Source organism: Xyrauchen texanus, chromosome 5, assembly GCF_025860055.1.
Source record: "Xyrauchen texanus isolate HMW12.3.18 chromosome 5, RBS_HiC_50CHRs, whole genome shotgun sequence".
In the NCBI taxonomy this organism is placed as follows: Eukaryota; Metazoa; Chordata; class Actinopteri; order Cypriniformes; family Catostomidae; genus Xyrauchen; species Xyrauchen texanus.
The window spans coordinates 35,985,443-36,009,681 of record NC_068280.1 but is presented as its reverse complement, the minus strand read 5'-3'; the positions used below and the strand labels follow the sequence as shown (position 1 = coordinate 36,009,681).

Here is a 24,239-nt window from a genome sequence, read left to right as displayed (position 1 = left end):
AATGTCTGTGTGGGTGATGTGATATGATGAGCACATCATGGCCGGGTTGTAGTAGGGTTGGACTTAACTAAGTCTTGCTGTTTTGAAAGGATTTCACACTTCTACTGTGGTCAGTCATTGCGGTTAAAATCAAAAAATGGTGTTGAGGGATTTATGGAGTCATCAGATCTGTCTGTTATAATAAGAAAACTTGTGGGTTGTTTGCTGGAAGAGAGTCAAAGAAACAACAGAGAGAGACTTTGAGAGGGACAGAGAGAGAGAGAGAGAGAAACAGATGTCAGCTGCTCAGATGTCATGGGTTGTCATGGTGAGTGACTGTCCACTCACCCCTTTTCATCCTCTTTCTCTCTATGGAAGAAACTCTAGTGTGGGAGAGCAAGAGTTTAGGAGAAACCCAAAACTGCTGCCACACACACACAAGCAGAGCGATGATATCACTGAAAGCTGCTTGATTGGATGAGCAAAGAAAGCCGTGAGAAGAAGAATCTTTATGAAGCTGAGACTGAGAGTTGTTTGTATGTGTATTCAAATGTAAAAGACCAGTAAGAGTCTGTCTCTAGTAGCTATAATTGAGCAATATCACATGCAGGGATGGATTACCGACCGGGCCAATGGGGCCAGTGCCCAGGGGCCCTTGACTACCCAGTTTGGCAAACCCCTGAGGGCCCCAGGGCCTTTGCAAGTCATAATCCGTCCCTGATCACATGAACAAGCGTGCTGTAGATTTTTGGTCTGAATATCTCACAGCTGTGCTGATAATCAGAACAACAGTACTATTGCGAGTGTGATATTGCTTTTATACAACATATTTTGAAATACTTATAATTTACATAAAAATTGGCCACTTCACTAATTTCTTCTTCACCAGCAGACATACCTCTAAATAATATCTCTCGCCAAGCACAACTCCATTTTCTCCATTGCTCTGATATTCTACTTTTTAACTTGTGGTGTTTTGTTCATGAATAAATCAGTGGGTGCTTCTCATTTCTTTAATTTTCCATACAGGAGCCTGTGACCCGGAAACTGATCAAAGTCCACCATCATGATGGACGGATCAATTCTCTAAATGCACTCCGAGGAGGCAAGGACCGAAGATGGAGGAAGCTTTTTGACAAGGCTTGAGCGAGGAAGCACGGCAGCGTCCTATGTGGAAGACTACTTTGTCGAGACATCTGACGCACGCATAAAATCTCCTTCCCCTTCACATCTTGTTACGATGTGGACGAAGACAGAGGCAGACGAGGAGGTGGGATCCACGTGCGGTTCTTTATTTAAATCAAAGTGAAGACAAAATACACAGGAACAAAATAAAACATCCACGGGGGGACAAAACTGAAACTAAAACAAGAACACATCGAGGGTACACGGAACTTGATGAGCAAGGTGGGATAACAATGGCGAAACATGAAGAGCAACCATAACATAAACATTCAACAACATTCACAAACAACAACCGACAGAGACTGAACAAACAACCAGGGTTTAAATACAGAAAGGAACAAACAAGGGAATGAGGGACACCTGGGGAAACAATAGGGGAGGAGGAACAATCAGGGGAAAACCAATCATAAAAAGAAACTACAAAGGACTACAAAAACCAAACAGGAAACAGGAACTAAACTAAACTTCAACATAAAAGCACAAAAACAAAAAACAACAGTGAACATGACAGAATGCCCCCTAAAAGGATCGGATTCCAGACGATCCTAAAACAAAAATGACAAAAAAAAAAACACAAAAAAAACAAAATGAGTGCACCAGGGGCAAACAGACAGTCCAAGGGGGCACAAGGGGCAAGAGGGCAGTCCAAGGGGGCACAAGGGGCAAGAAGGCAGTCCAAGGGGGCACAGAGGGCAAGAAGGCAGTCCAAGGGGCAGGGACAGGTTCAGGAGGCCTGGGAGGCAGCAACAAGACAGGGATAGGTTTAGGAGGCCTAGGAGGTGGCCACAGGACAGGGACAGGTTCAGGAGGCGGAGGTGAGGGAGGCTCATGAGGCGGAGCCGAGGAAGACTCAGGAGGCGGAGCTGAGGGAGGCTCGGGAGGCTCAGGGGCCTCAGGAGGCAAAGCTGTGAGAGGCACAGGAGGCAGAGCAGAGGGAGGCTCAGGAGGCAGAGCCGAGGAAGGCTCGGAAGGCTCAGGAGGTGGAGCCGAGGGAGGCGGGACCATAGAAAGCTCAGGAGGCGGAGCCAAGAGAGGCAGAACCATGGAAAGCTCTGGAGGCTCAGGGGGCGGAGCCGTGGGAGGCTCAGGAGGTTGAGCAGAGGGAGGTGGCGCCGTAGGATGCTCTGGAGGCGGAGCCCTAGAAGGCTCGGGAGGCGGAGCCCTGGAAGGCTCGGGAGGCGGAGCCCTGGAACGCACTGGAGGTTCTGGAGGCAGAGCCATAGGAGGCTCGGGAGGCGGAGCCGTGGGAGGCTCAGGCGGCGGAGTCGAGGGAGGCCCAGGAGGCGGAGTCGAGGGAGACTCAGGAGGCGGAGCCAAGGGAGGCGGAACCATGGAAAACCCTGGGGCCTCAGGAGGCGGAGCCGTGGGAGGCTCAGGGGAGCCGTAGGAGGCTCTGGAGTCTCTGGGAGAAGACGCGTAGGAGGTTCAGGAGGCGGAGCATAGGAGGCTCGGGAGGCGGAGCCGTAGGAGGCTCGGGAGGCTCAGGATGCTCGGGAGGCGGAGCCCTAGGAGGCTCGGGAGGCGGAGCCCTCGGAGGCTCGGGAAGCTCAGGATGCTCGGGAGGCGGAGCCCTAGGAGGCTCGGGAGGCGGAGCCCTGGGAGGCTCAGGCGGCGGAGTCGAGGGAGGCCCAGGAGGCGGAGTCGAGGGAGACTCAGGAGGCGGAGCCAAGGGAGGCAGAACCATGGAAAACCCTGGGTCCTCAGGAGGCGGAGCCGTGGGAGGCTCAGGGGAGCCGTAGGAGGCTCTGGAGTCTCTGGGAGAAGAGGCGTAGGAGGTTCAGGAGGCGGAGCATAGGAGGCTCGGGAGGCGGAGCCGTAGGAGGCTCGGGAGGCTCAGGATGCTCGGGAGGCGGAGCCCTAGGAGGCTCGGGAGGCGGAGCCCTAGGAGGCTCAGGAAGCTCAGGATGCTCGGGAGGCGGAGCCCTAGGAGGCTCGGGAGGCGGAGCCCTAGGAGACTCGGGAGGCAGAGCAGAGGGAGGCTCGTGGGGCGGAGCCCTGGAAGGCTCGAGAGACTTGAGAGGCGGAGCCCTGGGAGGCTCGAGAGGAGGAGCCCTGGAAGACTCGAGAGGCGGCGCCCTGGAAGACTTGAGAGGCGGAGCCCTGGGAGGCTCGAGAGGCGCTGGCTCTGGGACGGTCATGGCTACTGGCGCTGGCTCTTGGACGGTCGAGGCTACAGGCGCTGGCTCAGGGACGGTCGAGGCTACAGGCGCTGGCTCAGGGACGGTCAAGGCTACAGGCGCTGGCTCAGGGACGGTCCAGGCTACAGGCGCTGGCTCAGGGACGGTCGAGGCTACAGGCTCTGGCTGGTTGACCGTGGGTGATGCGGGCTCTGGCTCGCTGACCGGGGCTGACGAGGGCTCAGGCTCGCTGACCGTGGCTGACGAGGGCTCAGGCTCGCTGACCGTGGCTGATGTGGCTTCCTTGCCTCAGGTTCAGGAGGCGGCAGCTTGCCTGAAGAACCCCTGGATCCATTGCGGTCGGTCGTTCTGTTACGATGTGGACGAAGACAGAGGCAGACGAGGAGGTGGGATCCACGTGCGGTTCTTTATTTAAATCAAAGTGAAGACAACATACACAGGAACAAAATAAAACATCCACGGGGGGACAAAACTGAAACTAAAACAAGAACACATCGAGGGTACACGGAACTTGATGAGCAAGGTGGGATAACAACGGCGAAACACGAAGAGCAACCATAACATAAACATTCAACAACATTCACAAACAACAACCGACAGAGACTGAACAAACAACCAGGGTTTAACTCTTTCCCCGCCAAACACAGAATTTTCCGTGTTTTATGAAAAAACGCTTCCCCGCCAAACACGGAATTTTCCGGGTTTCCGTGTTTTAGGTGTTATACGGTAAGGAAGACCCCTCCGCATGTTTTGAAAGAGTACACAACTCTTTGATCAAAGAAACAGACTGCGATCGTCTCAAACATGAAGAAGTGGAGTATTGAGAAGTTCAAAATATCAGACATAAACATGCCTTTTTATCAGCTTTTTGTCTGAAATGTTGTTTTTGACAAAACCGACCTCTGTTCAAGTCGCAATAAAAAAGAACAAATGAAGATAAAATAAAATCGTTTTTTTTGCCTAAAAGCAGAGGCTCGATCTTTATTGTGATATATAGCATCTTCATATATTCATGGAAGAAAATATTCTGCGGGTCATTAAAGTTTAGCGAAAATCGTCAAAAACCCTGGCGGTGGCTGGCAACTTTTTTTTAAAAACGCTGGCAGGGAAAGAGTTAAATACAGAAAGGAACAAACAAGGGAATGAGGGACACCTGGGGAAACAATCAGGGAAGGAGGAACAATCAGGGGAAAACCAATCATAAAAAGAAACTACAAAGGACTACAAAAACCAAACAGGAAACAGGAACTAAACTAAACTTCAACATAAAAGCACAAAAAACAAAAGACAACAGTGAACATGACACATCTAGCGCAAACGTTTTAATGCATGTTTCACCTTTGTACTTTAAATAAACAATAATTGTCACATACTTCAACAGTGCATCTTGAATTCTAAGTATTTATTATTAATTTTTGAAAAGTTTTAATAGCACAAAAGCAAGTGCTTTGAGATAATTCAGCTGCACAGGAATGGCACTCTGAAGTGACGCTTGAGTGAGGAAGGTGAGCTTCATTTTACAAAAAGTGAGCTTCATTTTACAAAAACTTTGATTCCTTCATCCTCGTTTATTTCCCTTGGATAATTTCCTCGTTTCCTAAGAGGGTAGAGCTAGGAAGAAAGGAAAGAAAATGTGGATACTCCCAGTGTTTTTAAATTAATGAGAAGCACCCAGTGTTTTTAAATTAATCTTTTAAGTATACGTATCATTCACGTTCATTTCGTCCAATGAGTCGGGGCAGATTCACTAAGAATGGCTAACTGTGCTCATTTAGTGCCTGATTCACTAAAGGAATTATGCAGATCAGGCAAAGGTGCAAACGTGCCCACAAAATCGCTGCTGATCGCATTTTGCACATGCAATTTTGATCTTGGACTTCTGGATCATCTCTTAAAGGGCACCTATTATTCCCCTTTCCACAAGATGCAAGTTAAAGCTTTGGTGTCCCCAGAATGTGTTTGTGAAGTTTCAGCTCAAAATATCCAACAGATAATTTATTATACCATGTTGAAAATGCCAATTTTTGGGTGGGAATAAAAACGAGCTAGTTTTGTGTGTGTGTTTTTAAATGCAAATACGCTGGTGCTCCCCGCCCATATGTAGAATAGGGCAGAGTTTTGACATCTCTGCTTCAGATATTCTAGACATCATAAGCAATATGACTAACAGCGAAAATAGTGGTGTTCAGCCCTGTATGTTTGAACCAGAGTCAGACGCTGATGAGGGAGAGACTCCATCAGAAGTAACAACTTTGAGAATGAACCAGGAAGTTTCCGAATGTTATTTGATAAATTTATTTATTTGTTGTAGAGATAAGGGCGGCACCATCCAAAAGACATGCAGGCTAGGTTAATTGGTGTCTCCAAAAAAAATTGCCCTAGGTGTGGATGTGGATGTGGATGTGGATGTGGATGTGGATGTGAGTGTGAGTGTATGTCTGTCTATGTGTGGCCCTGCGATGGACTGGCGACCTGTCCAGGGTGTCCCCCGCCTTTCGCCCAATGTTAGCTGGGATAGGCTCCAGCCCCCCGTGACCCTGTACACAGGATAAGCGGTTGACGATGGATGGATGGATGTTGTAGAGATTTTTCAGCAGTTTTGCAATGATGGATGAGCAACACACACAGAAATACTGTTACAATGTTCACTATGCGCTATAACGAAACAAAACACACAAACAAACATGTCCGTCCACAGTGTCCATCAACAGTCGTGGGCAGGGCCTGTAAAAAGTGACATCACTTTGTACAGAATCTGCAAACGGCTTGTTCTGAGACAGTGCTTATGATTAATGGGGATTAGAAAAAAAGGACTGGGTGCATTTTTATCATTATAGGGTGGTTGTGTACACACTGCCAACAAACATTTATGTTCAAACACACCATGTAAAAGTGAATTGTGCGCTTGACGAGACCATACATCTGGATATACTGTATGCCAGGTAATAACGCTCTTCAACATCATTTGATGAAATTTATTTAATTACTGCTGAAATGATCTGTTGAAAATGTTAACAAATATCTCTTTTTTTTTAAATAAAAGCAGTTTACAGCCTACTTTAATTAGCACGATGTAAATTGTGCATGGAGCTTTGTGAATGAAACACAATATTTAATGAGCCTAATTTACATAGATAGGAGGCATGTTTGCATGGAAAGAAATGACAATGACTTCATTTAAATACTGAGAACACTAAACGTGATTGCTGGTTGTTAGTGAATAAGACGCAGTTATATGTGCTGAAATACCACACGCAAAAGTGGCACAACTGTTTAGTGTATCTGCTCCTCTGTGTTTTGTATCAAATTAGTTGAGTCAATAAAATGACCCACTCATAACAAAAAGACACTCTTTAGTCACCACCTACTGGTGTAAAGATGTAATCTGCAGAAATGGTCAGTGAATAAATCCTTAAAATTTCACAATAACTTTTTATTTGTTAACATGAGAATTCTTTAGATATTAAAATCTAACAATGAAAAGTATATTTTTACAGCATTTATTGATCTTGTTAATGTTAATTGTGACATTACAATTGTTCATTTTTAGTTTATGCTTGTTCATAATGCATTAACTAACTTTAAGTTATAAAACTATTAGTATGTAAAATTAACATCAACCAAGCTTAATTATTGTTGTAAAATATTGTTCATTGTTAGTTCATGTTAACTCATTTTAATAATGAATGCAACCTTGTTTTAAAGTGTTATCAATGAATCTCTTTGGTGAACAGATTCAAAAATCTAAATCCCCACCTCTATTTGGAAAGCTGCGAACACAGGCAAGTGGAGTGATACAAATAGAGAAGAGTCCCAGTGATGTTATACTAAATATCACCACTCTTGGAATGCTGCTTGGCCAATCAAATTCAAGGACAGGAACTAACTGTTGCATTAGTAAGGAATAATTGATGATGGTCAATTGAATTATTGAAAAATAATGCACACTCTGTGGTGGTAATGTGGCCACAAAACTAAGTGGAGCAGCAATTGCACCTCGGGTGTGCATTATTTTTCAATAATTCAACTGGCAGGAGTCGATTATTTGCTTATATCACGATTACCACACCTCAAGAAATGTTTCTGTTTTTTTTTTTTTAAGACATTTTCAGGTTTTGTCCCCAAAAACTCTTATGAGTAGAACTACTTTCTTACGCCACAGATTCAGCATCTTATTGGAGTAGTGTGCATGATATGTGTGTCCGATTATGTGTGTGTTTGTGTGTGTGTAAGTGAGAGAAAGTGCACTTGTGCATGTGTGAGATTACCTGTGTCTGCTGTGGCTCTCTTCAGCTGTGTTCGTTCGCAAAGCTGTTAATTTAACTACACTTCTCAGTAACAGGGTGGCAAGTGTTGCCATTCTTTTGTGTGTGTGTGTGTGTGTGTGTGTGTGTGTGTGTGTGTGTGTGTGTGTGTGTGTGTGTGTGCGTGCATACGTGTGTGACAGGTGAGAGCGAATGAGAGCGAGAGGAAGAGAAGGAGAGAGAGAGAGAGAGAGAGAGAGAGAGAGAGAGAGGGAGTATAAGGGTACTTTCAACAGATGTTAAAATACGTTTCGGATGTTATAGAAATTGTTTGTCATTCTGTCTGGTTTACTTAGCAAGCCTCTATGTTTATTTGGTCATTTTGCCTTGCATATACTGAAAGATAATTGGACACCTTAGAACATCCATCGACCAATTAGAATTAAGCATTCAACAGCCCTATGGTATAATGCACTATATCCCCCAGTTCAACATGAATCCTTTGTACAGACTTACACTACAATTTGTGCATGTGATTTCTAAATAATAAATGATGAATATTTTTCTTGGTGTTCAGCTGTATTCACCGTTATTTGTAAAACTAGATTACATTTTCAGAAGAAAATGTGAGTAGCGCTTGCCCATGCAAAACTGGATGCCATGATGTTAGAGTGTTGCTATGCAGTTGCTAAGGTGTTCTGTGTAGTTGGTTGGTGATTGCATACTGGCCCGAGTCAAAAGAATCCACCCTCAAGTTTCTATCTTATTCTGGTCCCTATATGACTTAGGTCCCTCCTTCAATGTAAGTCTACTGGACATTTTCACCCAGACAGATGAAAGTCTGATCACTTAGAAAAGAAATAGCACACCTCTCCCCAACAAGCCACATAATTTGAGGTATCATTCATGTCTACAACATCAATGGTGTGAGACAGGTCATGTGCCCAAGCTTAATACTTAGGGCTAGGTGTTTGTGAGAAATAGTAAAAGTGGTGCTTGCATTAGCAAACACCTCTAAAAAATAATGTTCTGTATTTAATAATCACTGTCTGTGAATGGATTACTAAAGAGTGTTTCACGAGGTTGAAAAATCTAAATGATTACATTAGTGTGCTATATTTAATCTAGCATTTTAATTGATTCATACCCCCAAAATGTTTGGGCCTTTTCAACAGCTATTATACCTTTGTCGCTCACCCGACACAACAGTTGGGCAAGTAAGTGTTCCACACATGAGAGAGTTTGTAGGATTTTATCCAATATGTCAATGGACCAAATGAAACACCATCTTCATTCACACAGGAATAATACTAATAAAAAAAAATCCCATCAAGCTTTACTGGGAACCTCACCAAACAGCAGAGTCACAGCCCTGTCCACACAGACTGCACACAAACACACACACACACACATACACACACATACACACACACACACACACACACACACACACACACACACACACACACACACACAATCGTCTACTGCCAAATTACACAGAGAAGAGCAAAACAAGGTTAGAGGAAGGGAGGGCTTCTCTTTCTGTCCATTTTTAATGCTGGATTGGTTTGGCTCTTAAAAACAAGCCTAAATCCTCCTCTTCCTGGCTGAAGAGATGGTTGAGAGGAGAAAGAAGAAGAGTGAGTATTACTTATACATCTTTTTTTTCTTCAGTTTTTTTCTTTCTGATTGAAGCAATGTCTATGTCATAGAGTTCATGACAATACAGGATTGGATTTTGCAGAGATTCGGGTGATCAATAAAAACAGTGATGTACATTGGTAACATTCAAAGGCTTTAGCAACAGCATAGTTTATGTACAGTACTGTATGTGTCATGTTAAGTTGCAGTGTTGGAGGACTGGTACAGGATGGCACATATGCACTCTTAAAAAAAGGTTTCAATAGACCTTATTCACATCGCCATCTTTGATTTCTGATGGGATTGAAAACTAGGCTGTAAGGGATAGACTTACCATCTATTCAGTAATATGCACTGTATGTATAAAGCTCTAAAATAGTTGCCAGATCACATCTCATTTTCACAACTCATGTTGTGTGAAGTTTTTTGTCTACTGAAATTTCTTGGAAAGATATTTTTTCAAATTATCGTCAGCGTAACGATCCAAAGACACTTTAACAACTGAAGAGACTGTGGGCCCTATTTTAAGAGTGCTAGTGCTAAGTGCACCACTACGCCATTATTCATGCACACAAAGTCAATGGGCATGGCCATGAGGTTTTGGTACTTTTGTGCAAACATGCACTAAGTCTAAGTGGGTTTGGCAAAATTGTGCATGCAAACCGTCAAAGGGCACAATCATATCCTATTATATAGTCCATCCCCTGTCAAGCACCAGCGATTTAAACAAAGACAGCACGTTAAAAAAAAGTTGGTGGTGGTGTAGTGGGCTAAAGCACTAAACTGTTAAGCAGAAGGTTGACGGTTTGATCCCCACAGCCACCACCATTGTGTTCTTATGCAAGGTGCTTAACTCCAGGTTGCTCCAGGGAGATTGTCCCTGTAAGAAGGGCTCTGTAAGTTACTTTGGATAAAAGCGTCTGCCAAATGCATAAATGTGAATTAGAAGAATAGAAGAATATATTGACTTACGTTCTTTTATGCATTAACTGCGTCCTTGTTGAATGTGGTTCGCATCAGGATTTGTATTTAATCTACATGAAATTATAGAGAATGTAAGTATTATTAATAATTTTCATCTACTGACACAAAAATCGTGGCTATTAACAGAGATTTTATCAGAACGCACTTCATTTCTACCTGTCGATTTTGATTTTGAAAAATTTAATTTATTGAAACACTAAAAATGTCTAAATTCAAATTACACTTCAAACAAAACAATCTATAATCAAACTAACGAATTTGTCAAAAAAATCATACCAAATCCAAACATTTTACTCTGTCCAACTGGCTCCTTTTGCAGTGACATAAAAATCACTCAACGACAACAGGTGGAAAAATATGAATACAAATTAGATCATAAATACAGTTGTAAATATAAACATAATAATAATAATTTAAAAATAAACCATGACCTAAAGATAGTTTAACACAAATCTCATAAATATTTGTTTCATAAAACGGCTTTCAATTTATGTAAGGGACATAATTTGATGTTCCACTAGGGATGGGCGGATCGATACTAAAGTATCGATACTTCCGATACTGATGTGGTATCAAGAATATTGATCCTCACATAAAAATAAAAAAAAGGTTTTTTCATTATTATTTATATAACATGAATATTAATGCATCTCATCAGCTTCAAAGTGGAAAAGAATAATTATATAAGCGAATAGTTGCATGGCACTGGAACTATTTTTCTTCCGCTCATCTTGACGCACAGAAAAGCTCAAATACACCAGCAGACAGATAGTGCTCGTTCAAAGAGAGAGCAGAGCTTTTCTGAGTTAATCACAGAAAAACAGCATCTAGAGTTATTCACACAAAGTAATGACAAACCTAGATGTGACATGTATTATATTGGGCTTGTGTGACCATTTTTATAGGCTTATTTAAATTCAGAGGTGTTAAAACATTGATAATGATCTTTAATCCTCATTAATAAATCATACCCTTATGAAAACTTACCATGGCTTTACTGTAGAAATATTGTATTAACCATGACTGCAGTAACCATAAATGTAGTAACCATGTTTTGTTTTGGCAGTAACCAAGGTTTTGATACAATTAACCATGGTTTTACTACAGCGTTAATGTAGTATCCATACTGTAACTTGGTTTTAGTAATAGTAACTATCCATCCATCCATCCATCGTCAACCGCTTATCCTGTGTACAGGGTCGCGGGGGGCTGGAGCCTATCCCAGCTAACATTGGGCGAAAGGCGGGGGACACCCTGGACAGGTCGCCAGTCCATCGCAATAGTAACTATATAAATTATTATTAATTGATATTAATCTATGGTTAATTTTGAGGTTTTATTTGTGGCTTATACTAACTAATTTTTAAAAGCTAAACAAAGCAGCCAAATAATCTGCTTAGGCCTATAAATAAATAAAAAACATATTAATAATTTCAGTTACTCATTTTGTCCAAAGAATTCGTAAAAATTCAACTTATTAGAGGTATCGGGATGGATGGATCTGCTGGATGGCAGAGGCAGGCTAAATACATACAAATTGTGCCATTGTGATTTAATGTGCTGTGTAACATCATTTTTACCACCATGTACGATATTGAAATCAGTGCGACACACTATGCAAAAGATGTGGGAATTGTCATTATGGCTTCAAGATATGAAATCAAATTCTTCTGTCCAGCTGTTGTTTAATTTACATGCATATTTTATATTTTTTGCCAGAGCACCACCCGAGTCTTCTCCTCCCACCTACCAGTGATGCTTGTTTCAACTTCCCGCATCTACTACCTGCGCAGATATCAACAGCACAACTGGTTGTAGGTTGCCAGGTTGAGGTCACAAATGGGTTGAAATTTGTATGATGTGTTGATTGTGTGAGTAGGATATGTTTCATGTAAGATCTGGTAACTGGACAACCTTGGAATAATATAATGATGTGATTATTCATTCATTTTGGGCCATACAAATTACGTGAGTTTCCCGGGAGAAATAACAAAACGGGAGGGGCATTAGATGGGTGTGAAATACGGGAGACACCCGGGAAAAACGGGAGTGTTGACAGATGAGGTTAGACTTTGATTAACATGCAAAACACCCAGTTTGCGTGCCTACACCCACAGATAGCACAAACACTCCCACCCACACACACTTGCGCTTTGCACAAGCATGGAAATGTTGCTTAGAATTAGCACTCTAATGAAAATTGTATATGAAGAAGCGCACGAGAGTAGTGCATAGTGCTACAGTTTGTCTGTCCTGTATGTCTGTCCCTCACAGCCTTGTTGTCAGTCCCATCAAAAATCAAAGATGGCACTGCTGTGAATAAAGTCTGATGTCATGAGAACACTTTTAAGGCCCCGATATACTTCATACAAAATTGAAGAACAAATGAGTGCGACATCATTTAGAACAAAATCTGTCCAAAAAGAAGGTGTTTTTGCATTCGTTTCAGTGGTTCGTAACAGCTCGCTTGAGCAAATTTTTTGGAAAAATTCTTACCGGCTGCTGAACACCTTACTGCCATTGGTCCACATCATTGGTATGTGTGACCTGGAGCTCCACCAACCTTGAAGACAACAGCTAATTTTGTGTATATTGTTCAGTCAGTCAAGATCAGTCAGATCGTTCGCTTAGAGACATTTTCAAGACCATGTCATGCAACAGTTTTTGGTTGTTGTTGTTGTTTTATTAGTCTACAAAAATAATCAAATCTACTTAAATCCTCTCAATTGTCCATTCACTCATGTGCCATCTGCAGCTAAAGCCATTCACACATCTGCCCAAAGTAAGATATGCATATCGTCATTCTTTTGTCTTTATTCTGGACATTACCACTTTTATACACTCGTCTTTGCAAGAATCAGTGTCATCATAAATTACAATAACAAAGTGTAACCGCCGCATATTACGGCCGCATAGTGTATAGCAGCTTAACGCATTAGCGTCATGAATTCATTATCTAATCGAGACAAATGTAACATTTTCTACTGCATATATATTACTTAAATTGATCACTGAGTGGTTCAAACCACTTATTTTACTGACCTCATGTGAATTCTACTCTGAATGTTTAAAAACAGTATACTGTTGCTTAGCTATTTAGAGCTTCTTTTTACCCCTGAACAAAGACCAAAGAAGAATTTCTCCAGAAATATATTGGGGCCTTTATGCTCCTCAAATAACTTTTTACTCTGTAGTTTGTTAGAAAACATCCATGAACTGGTGCTTTAAAGAACCAAGAAGAACCCAGATCTAAAGAACCTACTGTATGTCCAAAGAACCCTCTATCCAACTCAAAAAACATACAATGAAAAAATGGTTTAGAAAAACTTCTAAAGTATCAGTCAAACGTTTGGGCTCAACTGGGTGAAATTGTTTCTCGTGATACATTTTGATCTAAAGTCAGATTATATGCTTAAAATGAGTTTTGTAGACAACATGCAGTATATTGTGCCTACATTTACATTATTAATTAAAAAAATAACACATTTTAAATGAATGTGTTGGACTGGATAGTAATGGAAAAGCAGAATAAAAAGTGCCCAACATACATGGAAACTCCTATACTGGATATTCATAAAGCATCCCTGGATGAACCTCATGAAGTTGCTTGAGAAAATGCCCAGAGTGTGCAGAGGCAAAGTGTGGATATTTTGAAAAAGCTCATATGTGATATTTTTGGTCTGTGTACAATTCTCATACTTCCATTACATTACTGTTATTCTAAAATGTGGAAAATTGTAATAATAAAGAATGAGTAGGTGTATCCAGAATTTTGTCTGGTTGAGTATGCATGACTGTGTATGTGTTATAATGTTTATAAGTCTCAGTACGCCTTGGCATGACATCCATGGGCCAAGAGATATGAAAACAGACAGCATATCCATGCCTGATGCATTAGAAACTTGGCAAACACTTTCAATCTCTGATGTTAACAGGGAAGGTGCTGCTGAACGGGATGCTCCGGCTGTTACTGCTTTGGTTTATAAGACATCACACAGATCCCAAATCTGAAAACTCATCTGTCCCAGCCAACTGGCAATGTCTAACTAGCCAAAGACATCACAGCTGCTTTACCAGTTTGAAGATTTTTGAAGAACAATAAAAACTTCCTTTATGGTTTAGTAGACATAACTTTACAGTCTATTACTATTTAGTGCTGACTAGCAACACCTACATCAGTCTTGTCCTAATAAAAAAACGTCTTTCAACTTACAGTGTGAAAGTGTGGTAATTTATATTGCGTTCAGAAGAGGGCAAAAGAGAAAGATAGAGAGAGAGACAGCCAACAGAATGAAAGACTCCAAATGTGTTGATTCTTGCCTTTGCATTCTTGCCATTTCTTTTCAATCTTTTTCTGTCTTATAGTTTTTTCCTCTTGGTTCTCAAGCTATGCGGTCAATTCCAATTCCTTTAGATTTGGTTTGGCTTAAACAGAAGGAGGCCGACTCTCTCCTCCCTTCTCCCTCTCTCATTTCCTGTGGGTTTTCTTTTTTTTTTACTTCTTTCTCTCGCTCATTCTCACCAGTCTTCTCTTGTTCTCTTTTTTAGACTAGTCACACTGGTTTAAGAGGATTCCAGTATTTCCTTTGTCCTTTAAATAAATAATGGAAAGCACAGCTTCCTCAAGCTTATTTCACTGCATTACAAACATCTATTGATGGATACAATCTGCCTGCACAAGGTTAAGGAAGAGAGATCTGGAAAAGGTTGCTGGATAAAACACCATCAGGTCCTGATGGAAAAAAAAACCTGTAACATATCAATAAACTATTAATAAAAGTCTTCTACACTTTAAATAGAAAAATCTATTTCAACCTTTTTGTGTTTAATATTGTCACAGAATAGGATCAGATCTCATGTTAATTTTTAATTTGAGCATATCAGCAGTTTAAATCATCTGCTCTGCCTGAATTTGAATTATCCCTGAATATTAGTGTGGATGAAACAAACGTTATATGCCCCTTCTTCTCCATCTCTCCCTTTGTTTCTCCTCTCTCTCTCTCTTCATACAGCTGGTGTGTGCTGGGTGCCCCTCCCCCACCATTTGAACAAACCAATAAGAATGCATATCAGCAGAGCCACCCCCCCACCCAAACTCTCACACACACCTCCCTACCCCCATCCTCGCTCTCCCCATCCCCCTATGCCTCTCTCTCTCTCACTCCCCCATATTTTCTTTCATAGCAGCCCCTCTTGCTGCCATCTCTCGCACAATCTTTAAACTATCACTACTAAAGACGCCTGCTATATAAGTTTATCTTTCTATTCATGTAACAAGGAAAGACCGTACTTTGGGATGCAAGCTTACAAATTAAGAGATAACAGAGAATGAGTAAACAGCATATCATAAACATATTCTGTGGAACATATGATGTGCATGTTTTGTGTATGCAATTTCAAAGAAAAATTAGATAAAAACAGTGTGTCAAGGTGGGATTATCAGATGGGACTCACACACCCACACACACTCAGCATCATCACAGCTCCTATGTGACTCATATGAAATGCAATAGAACCTCTGAAACCTCAGATCACTTTTGACTCATTACACATTTTACTATATATATATATATATATATATATATATATATATATATATATATATATATATATATATATATATATATATATATATATATATATAAAACAAAATAGCAAGCATCAACACAAAGTTATATAGCTATTTTCCCATATTCACAGTGTATCAGGTCAGAACAAAATGTAACTACAAAATAATCACTGATCCAGAAATTTGGCACAAACTAAAAAAAGAAAGAAAGCAAGATTAAGGGAATCAAAAGGAAACAAACAACATACACTTGACAATTCACTCTAAACTATTAAATCTAGTCCACACTATTGCTACTGGTCAGCTAGATGTGTGTTAATGTTTAAATGTACAACAAGCCATAGGGAATGGCCAATGCTAACAATCTGAATCATCAAAACAAATCAAATATCTGCATTTGCAAAACAGTAGTGCTGATATTTAAGTGAATGGAGGCCGTTTACACATATAGTTGGGATAAATTGGAGAAGCTTCTAACGTTTGTAAATTATTCACGCGTTTCCCCTTCAGCAGGGCAACTCGCTAGTTTGCATTCCCTTCACTGCTCCAACTAGACCAGAGCAATTGAAACAAGATCGATTCATCACGATATAAAACCATAAACTTGAAGTGAAGAGGATTATTTAATAATTGCAATAGTAACTTTATCTTACACAAAAACTTAAATTGTGGTTTCTTAAAGTGGTTTAATAGAAAAATACTTACACAAAATGAATATGAAGAAAACGACATGCAGGAGAATAGCTAAGTGAAAGCTCTTCTAAAGATAGATTATCAGTCTGAATTTGAATGTCCTTTAAAGTTGCACTCAGTAATTTTTTGTTTATGTTTATGTTATGCTGGTCAATATGGCAGCCATCTTGGGCTTATGCTGCCTTCATGTGCTATTGGATTTATCCTACTTCCCACATTTTAAATGGTAATTACGTGTATGTCGTGCTCAAGTGCTTTGTTGTCGGAAAGAACAGGAAGCATGGACGACGCCAGGCTTAGTCACACGTATTTCTTGGGAAACTTTTATTTTGACACCATAATACATATTACTCGGTCAGCTTGCTGACGATAATGGCATTTTGGTCAAATAAAAGCTATTGTCACGGTGTATAAATGTACAACATGCATCAAATGGTTAATACATAAATTAATGTGACTGAAAATGGCAAGCACTAACATTTAGCTTTATTTAGAAAAATGAATAAAACCTGTCATTCAATACAGAAACAATACTTTCCTCCACCATGTTGAAAGTTTACGACTCCCATCTCACAAACTCAGGCATTAAATTTATGTCAGAGTTTCCCAGTGGTAATTACGACATGGGAGGTCATTCATGTGCATCTTCAGAGTGAATAACTCGTATTTACGACTGGCCATGTGATCCTAAAATGGCAGCCCCCATGAGGGGACCCTCTCTATGTAGAATAAAAAAGCTTTTATAAGGTCACTGACAAGGTTATGCGCGGGAGGTGGCTACAAGTGCTGAGGTGCCCCTCAGGGTGAGATAAATACAGTGTTCAGTTTTAAAGAATGATGTAAAGTTATCTAGTAAAGAGCAGTGAATACTTTTCTTTTAAGTACCGTAATTTACGGACTATTGAGCGCACCCGAATATAAGCCTCTCCCACTGATTTTTAAATAAAATATTATTTTGAACATAAATAAGCCGCACCTGTCTATAAGCCGCAGGTGCCTACCGGTACATTGAAACAAATGAACTTTACTAAGGCTTTAACGAAACACGGCTTGTAACAAAAATAAATAGGCGTGGTCAAGCGCCCGTCCGGGAGAGAAAAGCGGTAAGGGCGCTTACACCTGAGCTAAATTATGTCTAACACCGGTGTCTAATTTCAGTAAGCATGGGGAGAGCGGCATAAAAAGGCAGCAGCCACAGAGCTGAGAGAGTGACACACGTCAGTCTAGTGTTGGCGCATAGAAGAATTGAGAAACTTTATAAAATTGATTGTAAACATTGCTGTGGCCATTAAAAGCCTTACCTGGAACGTCAAGTGCCCTGCTGAAAACTGTCACACTGGTGCCCGTGTGACAGTTTTCCCAAGAAGGACATGTGAAGCAGGGCACTTGAAATTAGACACCGGTGTTAGACATAATTTAGCGCAGGTGTAAGCGCCCTTACAGCTGGGCGCTTGACCACGCCCCCGCTGCCACACACGGCTTGTAATAAAACATTTGCAGTAAATAGTAGCCTACCAAGAAAGTCATTGGTCACTATCTTCTTCGTCCTGTGCACTGAAACCACTGAAGTCATCTCCTTCGGTGTCGGAGTTGAATAGCCTCAGATTTAGTTGTCTTTTTGCACTGAGTCAATTCCTCACGCTGCTGTTTCCAACGTCTTATCATCGACTCATTAAGACCAAGCTCCCGTGCAACAGCCAGATCAATCTCCTTCAACTTGAAAGCAGCATCATATGCGTTTCTCCATGTCTTTGCCATGGTGAGGGTGACAAAATTACTACCGTAATCAGAATGATGGGAAGTTTGAGTGCGCTCGATTTAATCTAAACAGTAAACAAAAAAAGTTGTTTTGACCTTAACCCGTTCGGCAATTTCATTGGTCTAATGAAAGCTTCACGCCGCCAAAAAACTGAGCACGTCACAGAATGTTTTTATATATATACATATATATATATATATATATATATATATATATATATATATATATAACATTTGAAAGCGGGAAAAATCCATATATTAGCCGCGTCATTGTATAAGCCGCGAGGTTCAAAGCGTGGGAAAAAAGTTGCGGCTTATAGTCCGGAAATTACGGTATTGTAATTCCCTACAATTCCATATGTAGTCCATGTATGCAATCTAAAGGACTTTGGTTAGTTATATAATATTTAGTATATTGGTAAATATACATCCTCTCTTTGTTTTACCCTGATATTATAAAAGCAGCATGAAGTGAATCTAAACTTTATATGTGCTGAAATATCACGTGTTGTGCATGTGCTCTGCATGAATACAGGGTTAATCCAATGGTCTTCATCTCATGTGATTTTATACATTGGCATATAGGCCTTGCGAGACCCTATTTAGGAGGGCTTTATCTGCCCTACAATTTATATCAGACACCTTAAAAATCTGTTGCTTAGCAAGCAAATTTTTAAACAGCTGCAGCACTGCACTAGTTTTAAGCTATAGACTGCTATAGCATGAAACAATAGCATTGCAGTGCAAGCTATGAAGGAACGTATCATTGGCTTGAACCACTGAACAAAAAAGCCCCATTTGCCCATTTGATTCGTGAAAATCGATGATTAGTGTCTGTTGACCGACTGAAGGAGAGGAGTATGTTGTTTTTTTATGAATATTAGCTTGCTATCTTGAATGCTGTAAACACAGTTTTAAAAAAAAACACCTCAATCTGTTCAACAGAGTGTTATACATTAAATGTGCATATCTTATGGTTTCATTGGGAGCTGAGCCCCAATACAATTAAAATCCTAGAATCGCCCCTGCATGGGCCTATGTTTCAAATTTACCATGGACCTTTTTCACAGACTGTGATGATGCTTTTCTGCCTGATCTAGCAGCATAAATCTAGCAAACATTTTTATATGATAATTATTTTTAATTATTTAAAAAATAAAAATAAAAAATGTATTACCACAGCTGTGAGGGGGTTTCTATTACAGCTGCTGAGAGAGTGACAGTACATTTGGCATCTTCTCCCATCTGACTGTCTTAATCCACTGCTCTCTAATTATTATTATTCATGAAAGTCATTCAAATGAAATAGTGGACTTTTTCTTTTACTCTTGGAGCAAATGGGTAAGTGAAAATAATATTTGCTTTGGTCTCCCATTCACCGCTATCGAAGTTTACACTGTAAACGTTTACTTCCGCATTCCAAAACACTGAGTGTGAAAAAGGTCTATTCATGTCATTGGGATTAAAACTTTTTTAATGAGAATAAAAATACCATGTGGACCTATAACTAAGAAAAGAACTGAGGCTGAATGTGATGGATGCTAATGAAGGTAAAATGTATGTAGGCCTATATATTAGATTACAGTTTGTCTCTGTGTATATTATTAATGTGAACATTGTGTCCTCCTGGAGTGTGAAGATATCCATAATTAATTAACAATTGGGTTATGAGTGCAACAAGATAGCTATTCTGTTTCCATTTCATTTTTGGGGCAGTAGAAGTACACAGACCCATTTTGATCGAAGCGAAGAGTCGCTCTGTGCTCGGCTGATCTGTTCTGCTGTGCTGGAGCTGTGAAATCGCGCTGATGGTCTGTCACATTATTTCTCACTGACACCGTCTGAGCGCAGGAGCACCACGCCAAAATATCAGCTCAAAACACTTAATAGCACACAGCTTCGCTCGGCTCTGGGTGAGTTCCGATTTTGTTTCATAGCTTATGTGTATTAATATTTGTTTGAGTTGTGGGAGTGGAAAAGGAAGCTTTATTTGGCCGTTTTTCCACTGATGTAAATATAATTAGGTACTTTAGAAAGCTTCAGCTCTTCCCTGCCAGCGCTCATCAATAACCAAAAAAGAAAAACACAGTTTATAAATATAAATATTGTAACATAGGCAGATTAATCAGCGATGAGCGGCCTATTCGGGGCATTTGGCCCTGAGGTTTTAAAGCACGACCAGGGCTTTATTTTTGGTAGTTTTGTAAGACCAAAGGCAGATGGTGGACTAAAGCCAGCGCGACATTCACTGCTAACACAAGCTAATTCGTCTACATTATTTCACTCTAAATGTGGTTTAAATCAGCAAAACACAGTGTGACTGAATAAAGTGAGTTGTGATAGGGTATGTATGTTTATTAGGTGTATTAGAGGAGCTTTAGAGGGATAATAATATTATTTGTGTTTTTGTGTAGCTCTGAGCTAACGCTAGCGCTTCACGGAAGTGTCTGATCACCAGCTGCTCCCTCTTCTTTATTTATTTACTTTATTTATTTACTTTGTATTCATCTTTTACATCACACACGTGCGTTCTGTGTTGTGTAGCGCGTCGCGACTAGCTTTCGTGTTGCTTTTATTTCGTATTTCATATTGCATTCATATTGTATTTCATCATGCATTGGGAAAATAAAGTTTTCGTTTGAGATGAAATATTTTAAAAGTTTTAAAATGTCACGTTTGTTGTTTATTTGTATGCAGTAACTGCGATCCGCGTAAAATGAACGAAGCTCCAAACACGAAACAAAAAGTATTTTCATCAGTAGATTATTATTATAAATATCAAGTTCTTCTATTTAATGACGCAAATCTGTGTTTTAAAGTTTTTTTTTTGTCAGTGTTTTAAATGGTGTAAAGTGTGTTTTAATATGTATTTGTTTTAATATGTGAGTGTTTTTAGTTGGTAAGTTGATCATTATCTGAGAAGAGTTTGTCGTCTTAAAGCCTTTTAATTACTTAATTTAATGAACTCATTTAATGAGCATTTTCTAATTGTTTTCTAACAGTGTCTTGATCTGCAAGTGTTTTCTGGCGTGGAATCGGAGAGAAGGACGTGAGAGTGGCGGAATAATATAAGCCGAAAGGAAATGCCAATCGCCGCTTCTGGGCATTCAGCGACTCGAGAGCCCCGTGTATGTTCCCAGGATCCCGTTCCCAAGCGCGCTGATTTATGCGAGGACGCAGGGGCCCGGGCAGCTGAATACGGGGGTCTGGAGGGGGGTCACAGCCTGGGCGGCGCTAGAATCTCCGGAGCGTTTGAGAGCTCTTCCGCGGCGTCTTATTCGCCTCCCGCGTCCCCTTTCCACCACTATCATCACCATCACCCCCATCCGGTGACTATGGAGCCCCCCAGGACTCGGTCGCGCTCACGGTCTGGATTTTACCACGGTGGATTATCTAATGCGAACGGTAGCGGTGGTGGTGCTCTGAGTCCAGCTGGAGGAATAAGCCACCAACAACACCACCACCAGCAGCAGCTGCAGCATCATCAACAGCATCAGCCAGGAGCTGCTCACGGACACACGGAAAACCTGCGGCCGCCCGGGAGCGTGCTCCCCCCGGGTAGCTACAGACACGCAGGGCCAGGAACGCACAGAAACTCCGGAGCAGGTAAGACGGTCCTCTATTAAAAGATCGGGTGTAGTTCAGGGGCGTATATGTCATTGCAGCCTAGGGGTGGACACTCATTTCTTACTATATTGATATAGTCATAATTTCATGTTGTCCCATATTTGGGTGGGACTTGTTTTCCCCATCCCCAACCGAGTGTAGTTATATTTGACCACATCTCACAGGATAGGGGGTGAAGTCAGCTATGAGCTCCCTCCACCCATGTGTTGTGGTTTTTACGAATTCTGTTGGGCTGTTTGAACACAATATTTAACAGCACATTTACAGATAAACCAAAAATATAGCTGCACATATCAGCTTTTTTGTCAAGCACCTACCCAGTGGCGACTCCAGGGGGTGGGGGTCTGGCTAAAGAAACACTGGCCACCCCACTGACCATAATAATAATTTATATTTAATGCAGAATAATATTCTATTTTATAATAAATATATACTGTATATATAATATTCTTTATATATTCAAAACACTTTATATGAATATTATCAGACATTCAATATTTAACAAATTCAACAGCACCATTAGGATTTGTGTATTTAGAATTTCCACCCCCACTGTCTCACGTATGCGCGTTATAGTGCGCATTGATTCATCAGCAGTGCTCGTAAGAGGAGTATTGATGGGTCGTTCATGAACGATTCATTAATTTTGAACAAATCTTTTATGTGACTCAGAAGAACGAGTAATCTCAGAGAGTGATTTGTCCATTTAGTGTACTGTCATAAGGGAACGTCTCTGTTACGTACGTAACCTTAGCTCCCGAGACGAAGGCAACGAGACATTGTGAACGCTAGCCACACTACAAGACTCAGAGTTCTTGAGGCACGAGCGATGTGTTCCTTGTTCTCAGTCAGAAGTTGAGGAAATTGTGTCTGGGCACATGTTTTTATAGCGGACCGTTTCGCGCCAATACAGGCGGGGCTCAAACACCATAGCCAATATTAGAATATTGCCGTTATTGTAGAGGTTTTAACTAGGTTGTGTGTGAAGGCACTCCCCATAAGTATAGCTACGCAATGTCAGCCTTATATGTTATGCATTGTTCACACAAGAAACAGAAATGACTAGTTCACTTCTCGAGTCTTCTGGGGCCGGTTGTACCAGCTATACGTACGTTACAACTTAGCCTAGATGTGGTGTAAATGGGCACTAAGTCACAATTTACGCACTAAATATTTGAACATTGCACCATTAAATTTTGGTAGAATGTAACCCTACGTACAAACGAAATATTTACTTGTTTTAATACGTGTCTTATTTTAATGGGGATATCATTTATTACAGCTGACTGTTGCCTTCGAATGCGACCTTCTTTCACAGGAATTCGGATGATGCATGAGGTGTATCCTTCGTGGGCACTCGCAACCCACAATTCTTCATCTGAAAAGTCTAAAAAGAATAATGCCAGTTTGCCCGTAAATATGATGTTCAAACGCAAGGAATGGGTGCAGAGTATATAATATGTATAATTATATTAATATATAATTAAAATAAAGTATTTGACTAAAAGTACACCTGTAAAATCTATTTTATTTTCTCTTTATATCATTATAACTCACTTAAAATGTACCTCATACATTCCCTTCTAGAGGGACTTTGTTCCCTTCTCTTTCAAAGCGCTCGCACATGTTAGAGTGACATGCTGTCAAAGCAACCATGTTACGTTCTGTTTCCGTTCATTCTGCGAAGGCCATCTCATTTAAACGAGACTTGTTTAAAGGAGGACGCTCCGTATACTGCAGCCTTCAAAGGACCCTTCTTACCTAGCACGCAGCCTTCGAAACGAGACACAGCCTATGCATTGCTCACACAGGAAACAGAAATGACTAGTTCACCTCGAGTCATCTGGTCTGAGTCATTCGTTCTTTTGTCACGCGACAGTCGTATACACTGCGTTGCTCACACAGGAAACAGAAATGATTAGTTCACCTCTCGAGTCGTCAGAGGTGGTCTAATCATTTCTATTTGTCATGATTTGTCTTTGGCTGCATTATACATTTTTCCATATTGGGACTATAATCAAAGTTTGCGTAAGTAGACGTGTTGGGGGGGATTTGGATATTGAAAATGTAACATTTTAATTTAATTCTGCTTAAATGAACGAAATGACTAGAATAAAGATGCGTTCATTTTGCTGAATGAGACTCAAATATTCAAGTCAGTAAAATTATCCGATCTTCCCATCACTAAAGAGGAGTGCTGTGAACTTGACAGTGAAAAAACCAGCACTTGGACAAAACAACAAAGGGTTTATACAACATTTAAATTTATATATTTTTTCCCAGGTAAACTGAAAGTCAATGTAACCGTAATAAGAAATTGGATGTGAAATATATTTGTCTTCCATAAACAGGCCTTGTTTCATTTCCCATTCACCCAAGACTGGGTCCATGTGACGTGGAAGGTGTATAGCTTTTTTTTTA

At 40.7% G+C, this 24,239-nt stretch overlaps 1 protein-coding gene across 1 annotated transcript in view; it reads left to right on the top strand.

The window, feature by feature from the left end:
• The first annotated feature begins 19,985 nt into the window (after positions 1-19,985).
• LOC127644024 (E3 ubiquitin-protein ligase RNF38-like) overlaps positions 19,986-24,239 on the top strand; it is a 60,761-nt gene continuing 56,507 nt past the window's right edge. The window contains exons 1-2 of the mRNA XM_052127021.1: positions 19,986-20,104; positions 21,194-21,797. Coding sequence (XP_051982981.1) covers positions 21,275-21,797 — 523 coding nt within the window. The 5' untranslated portion in view covers positions 19,986-20,104; positions 21,194-21,274. The remainder of the gene's footprint in view (positions 20,105-21,193; positions 21,798-24,239) is intronic.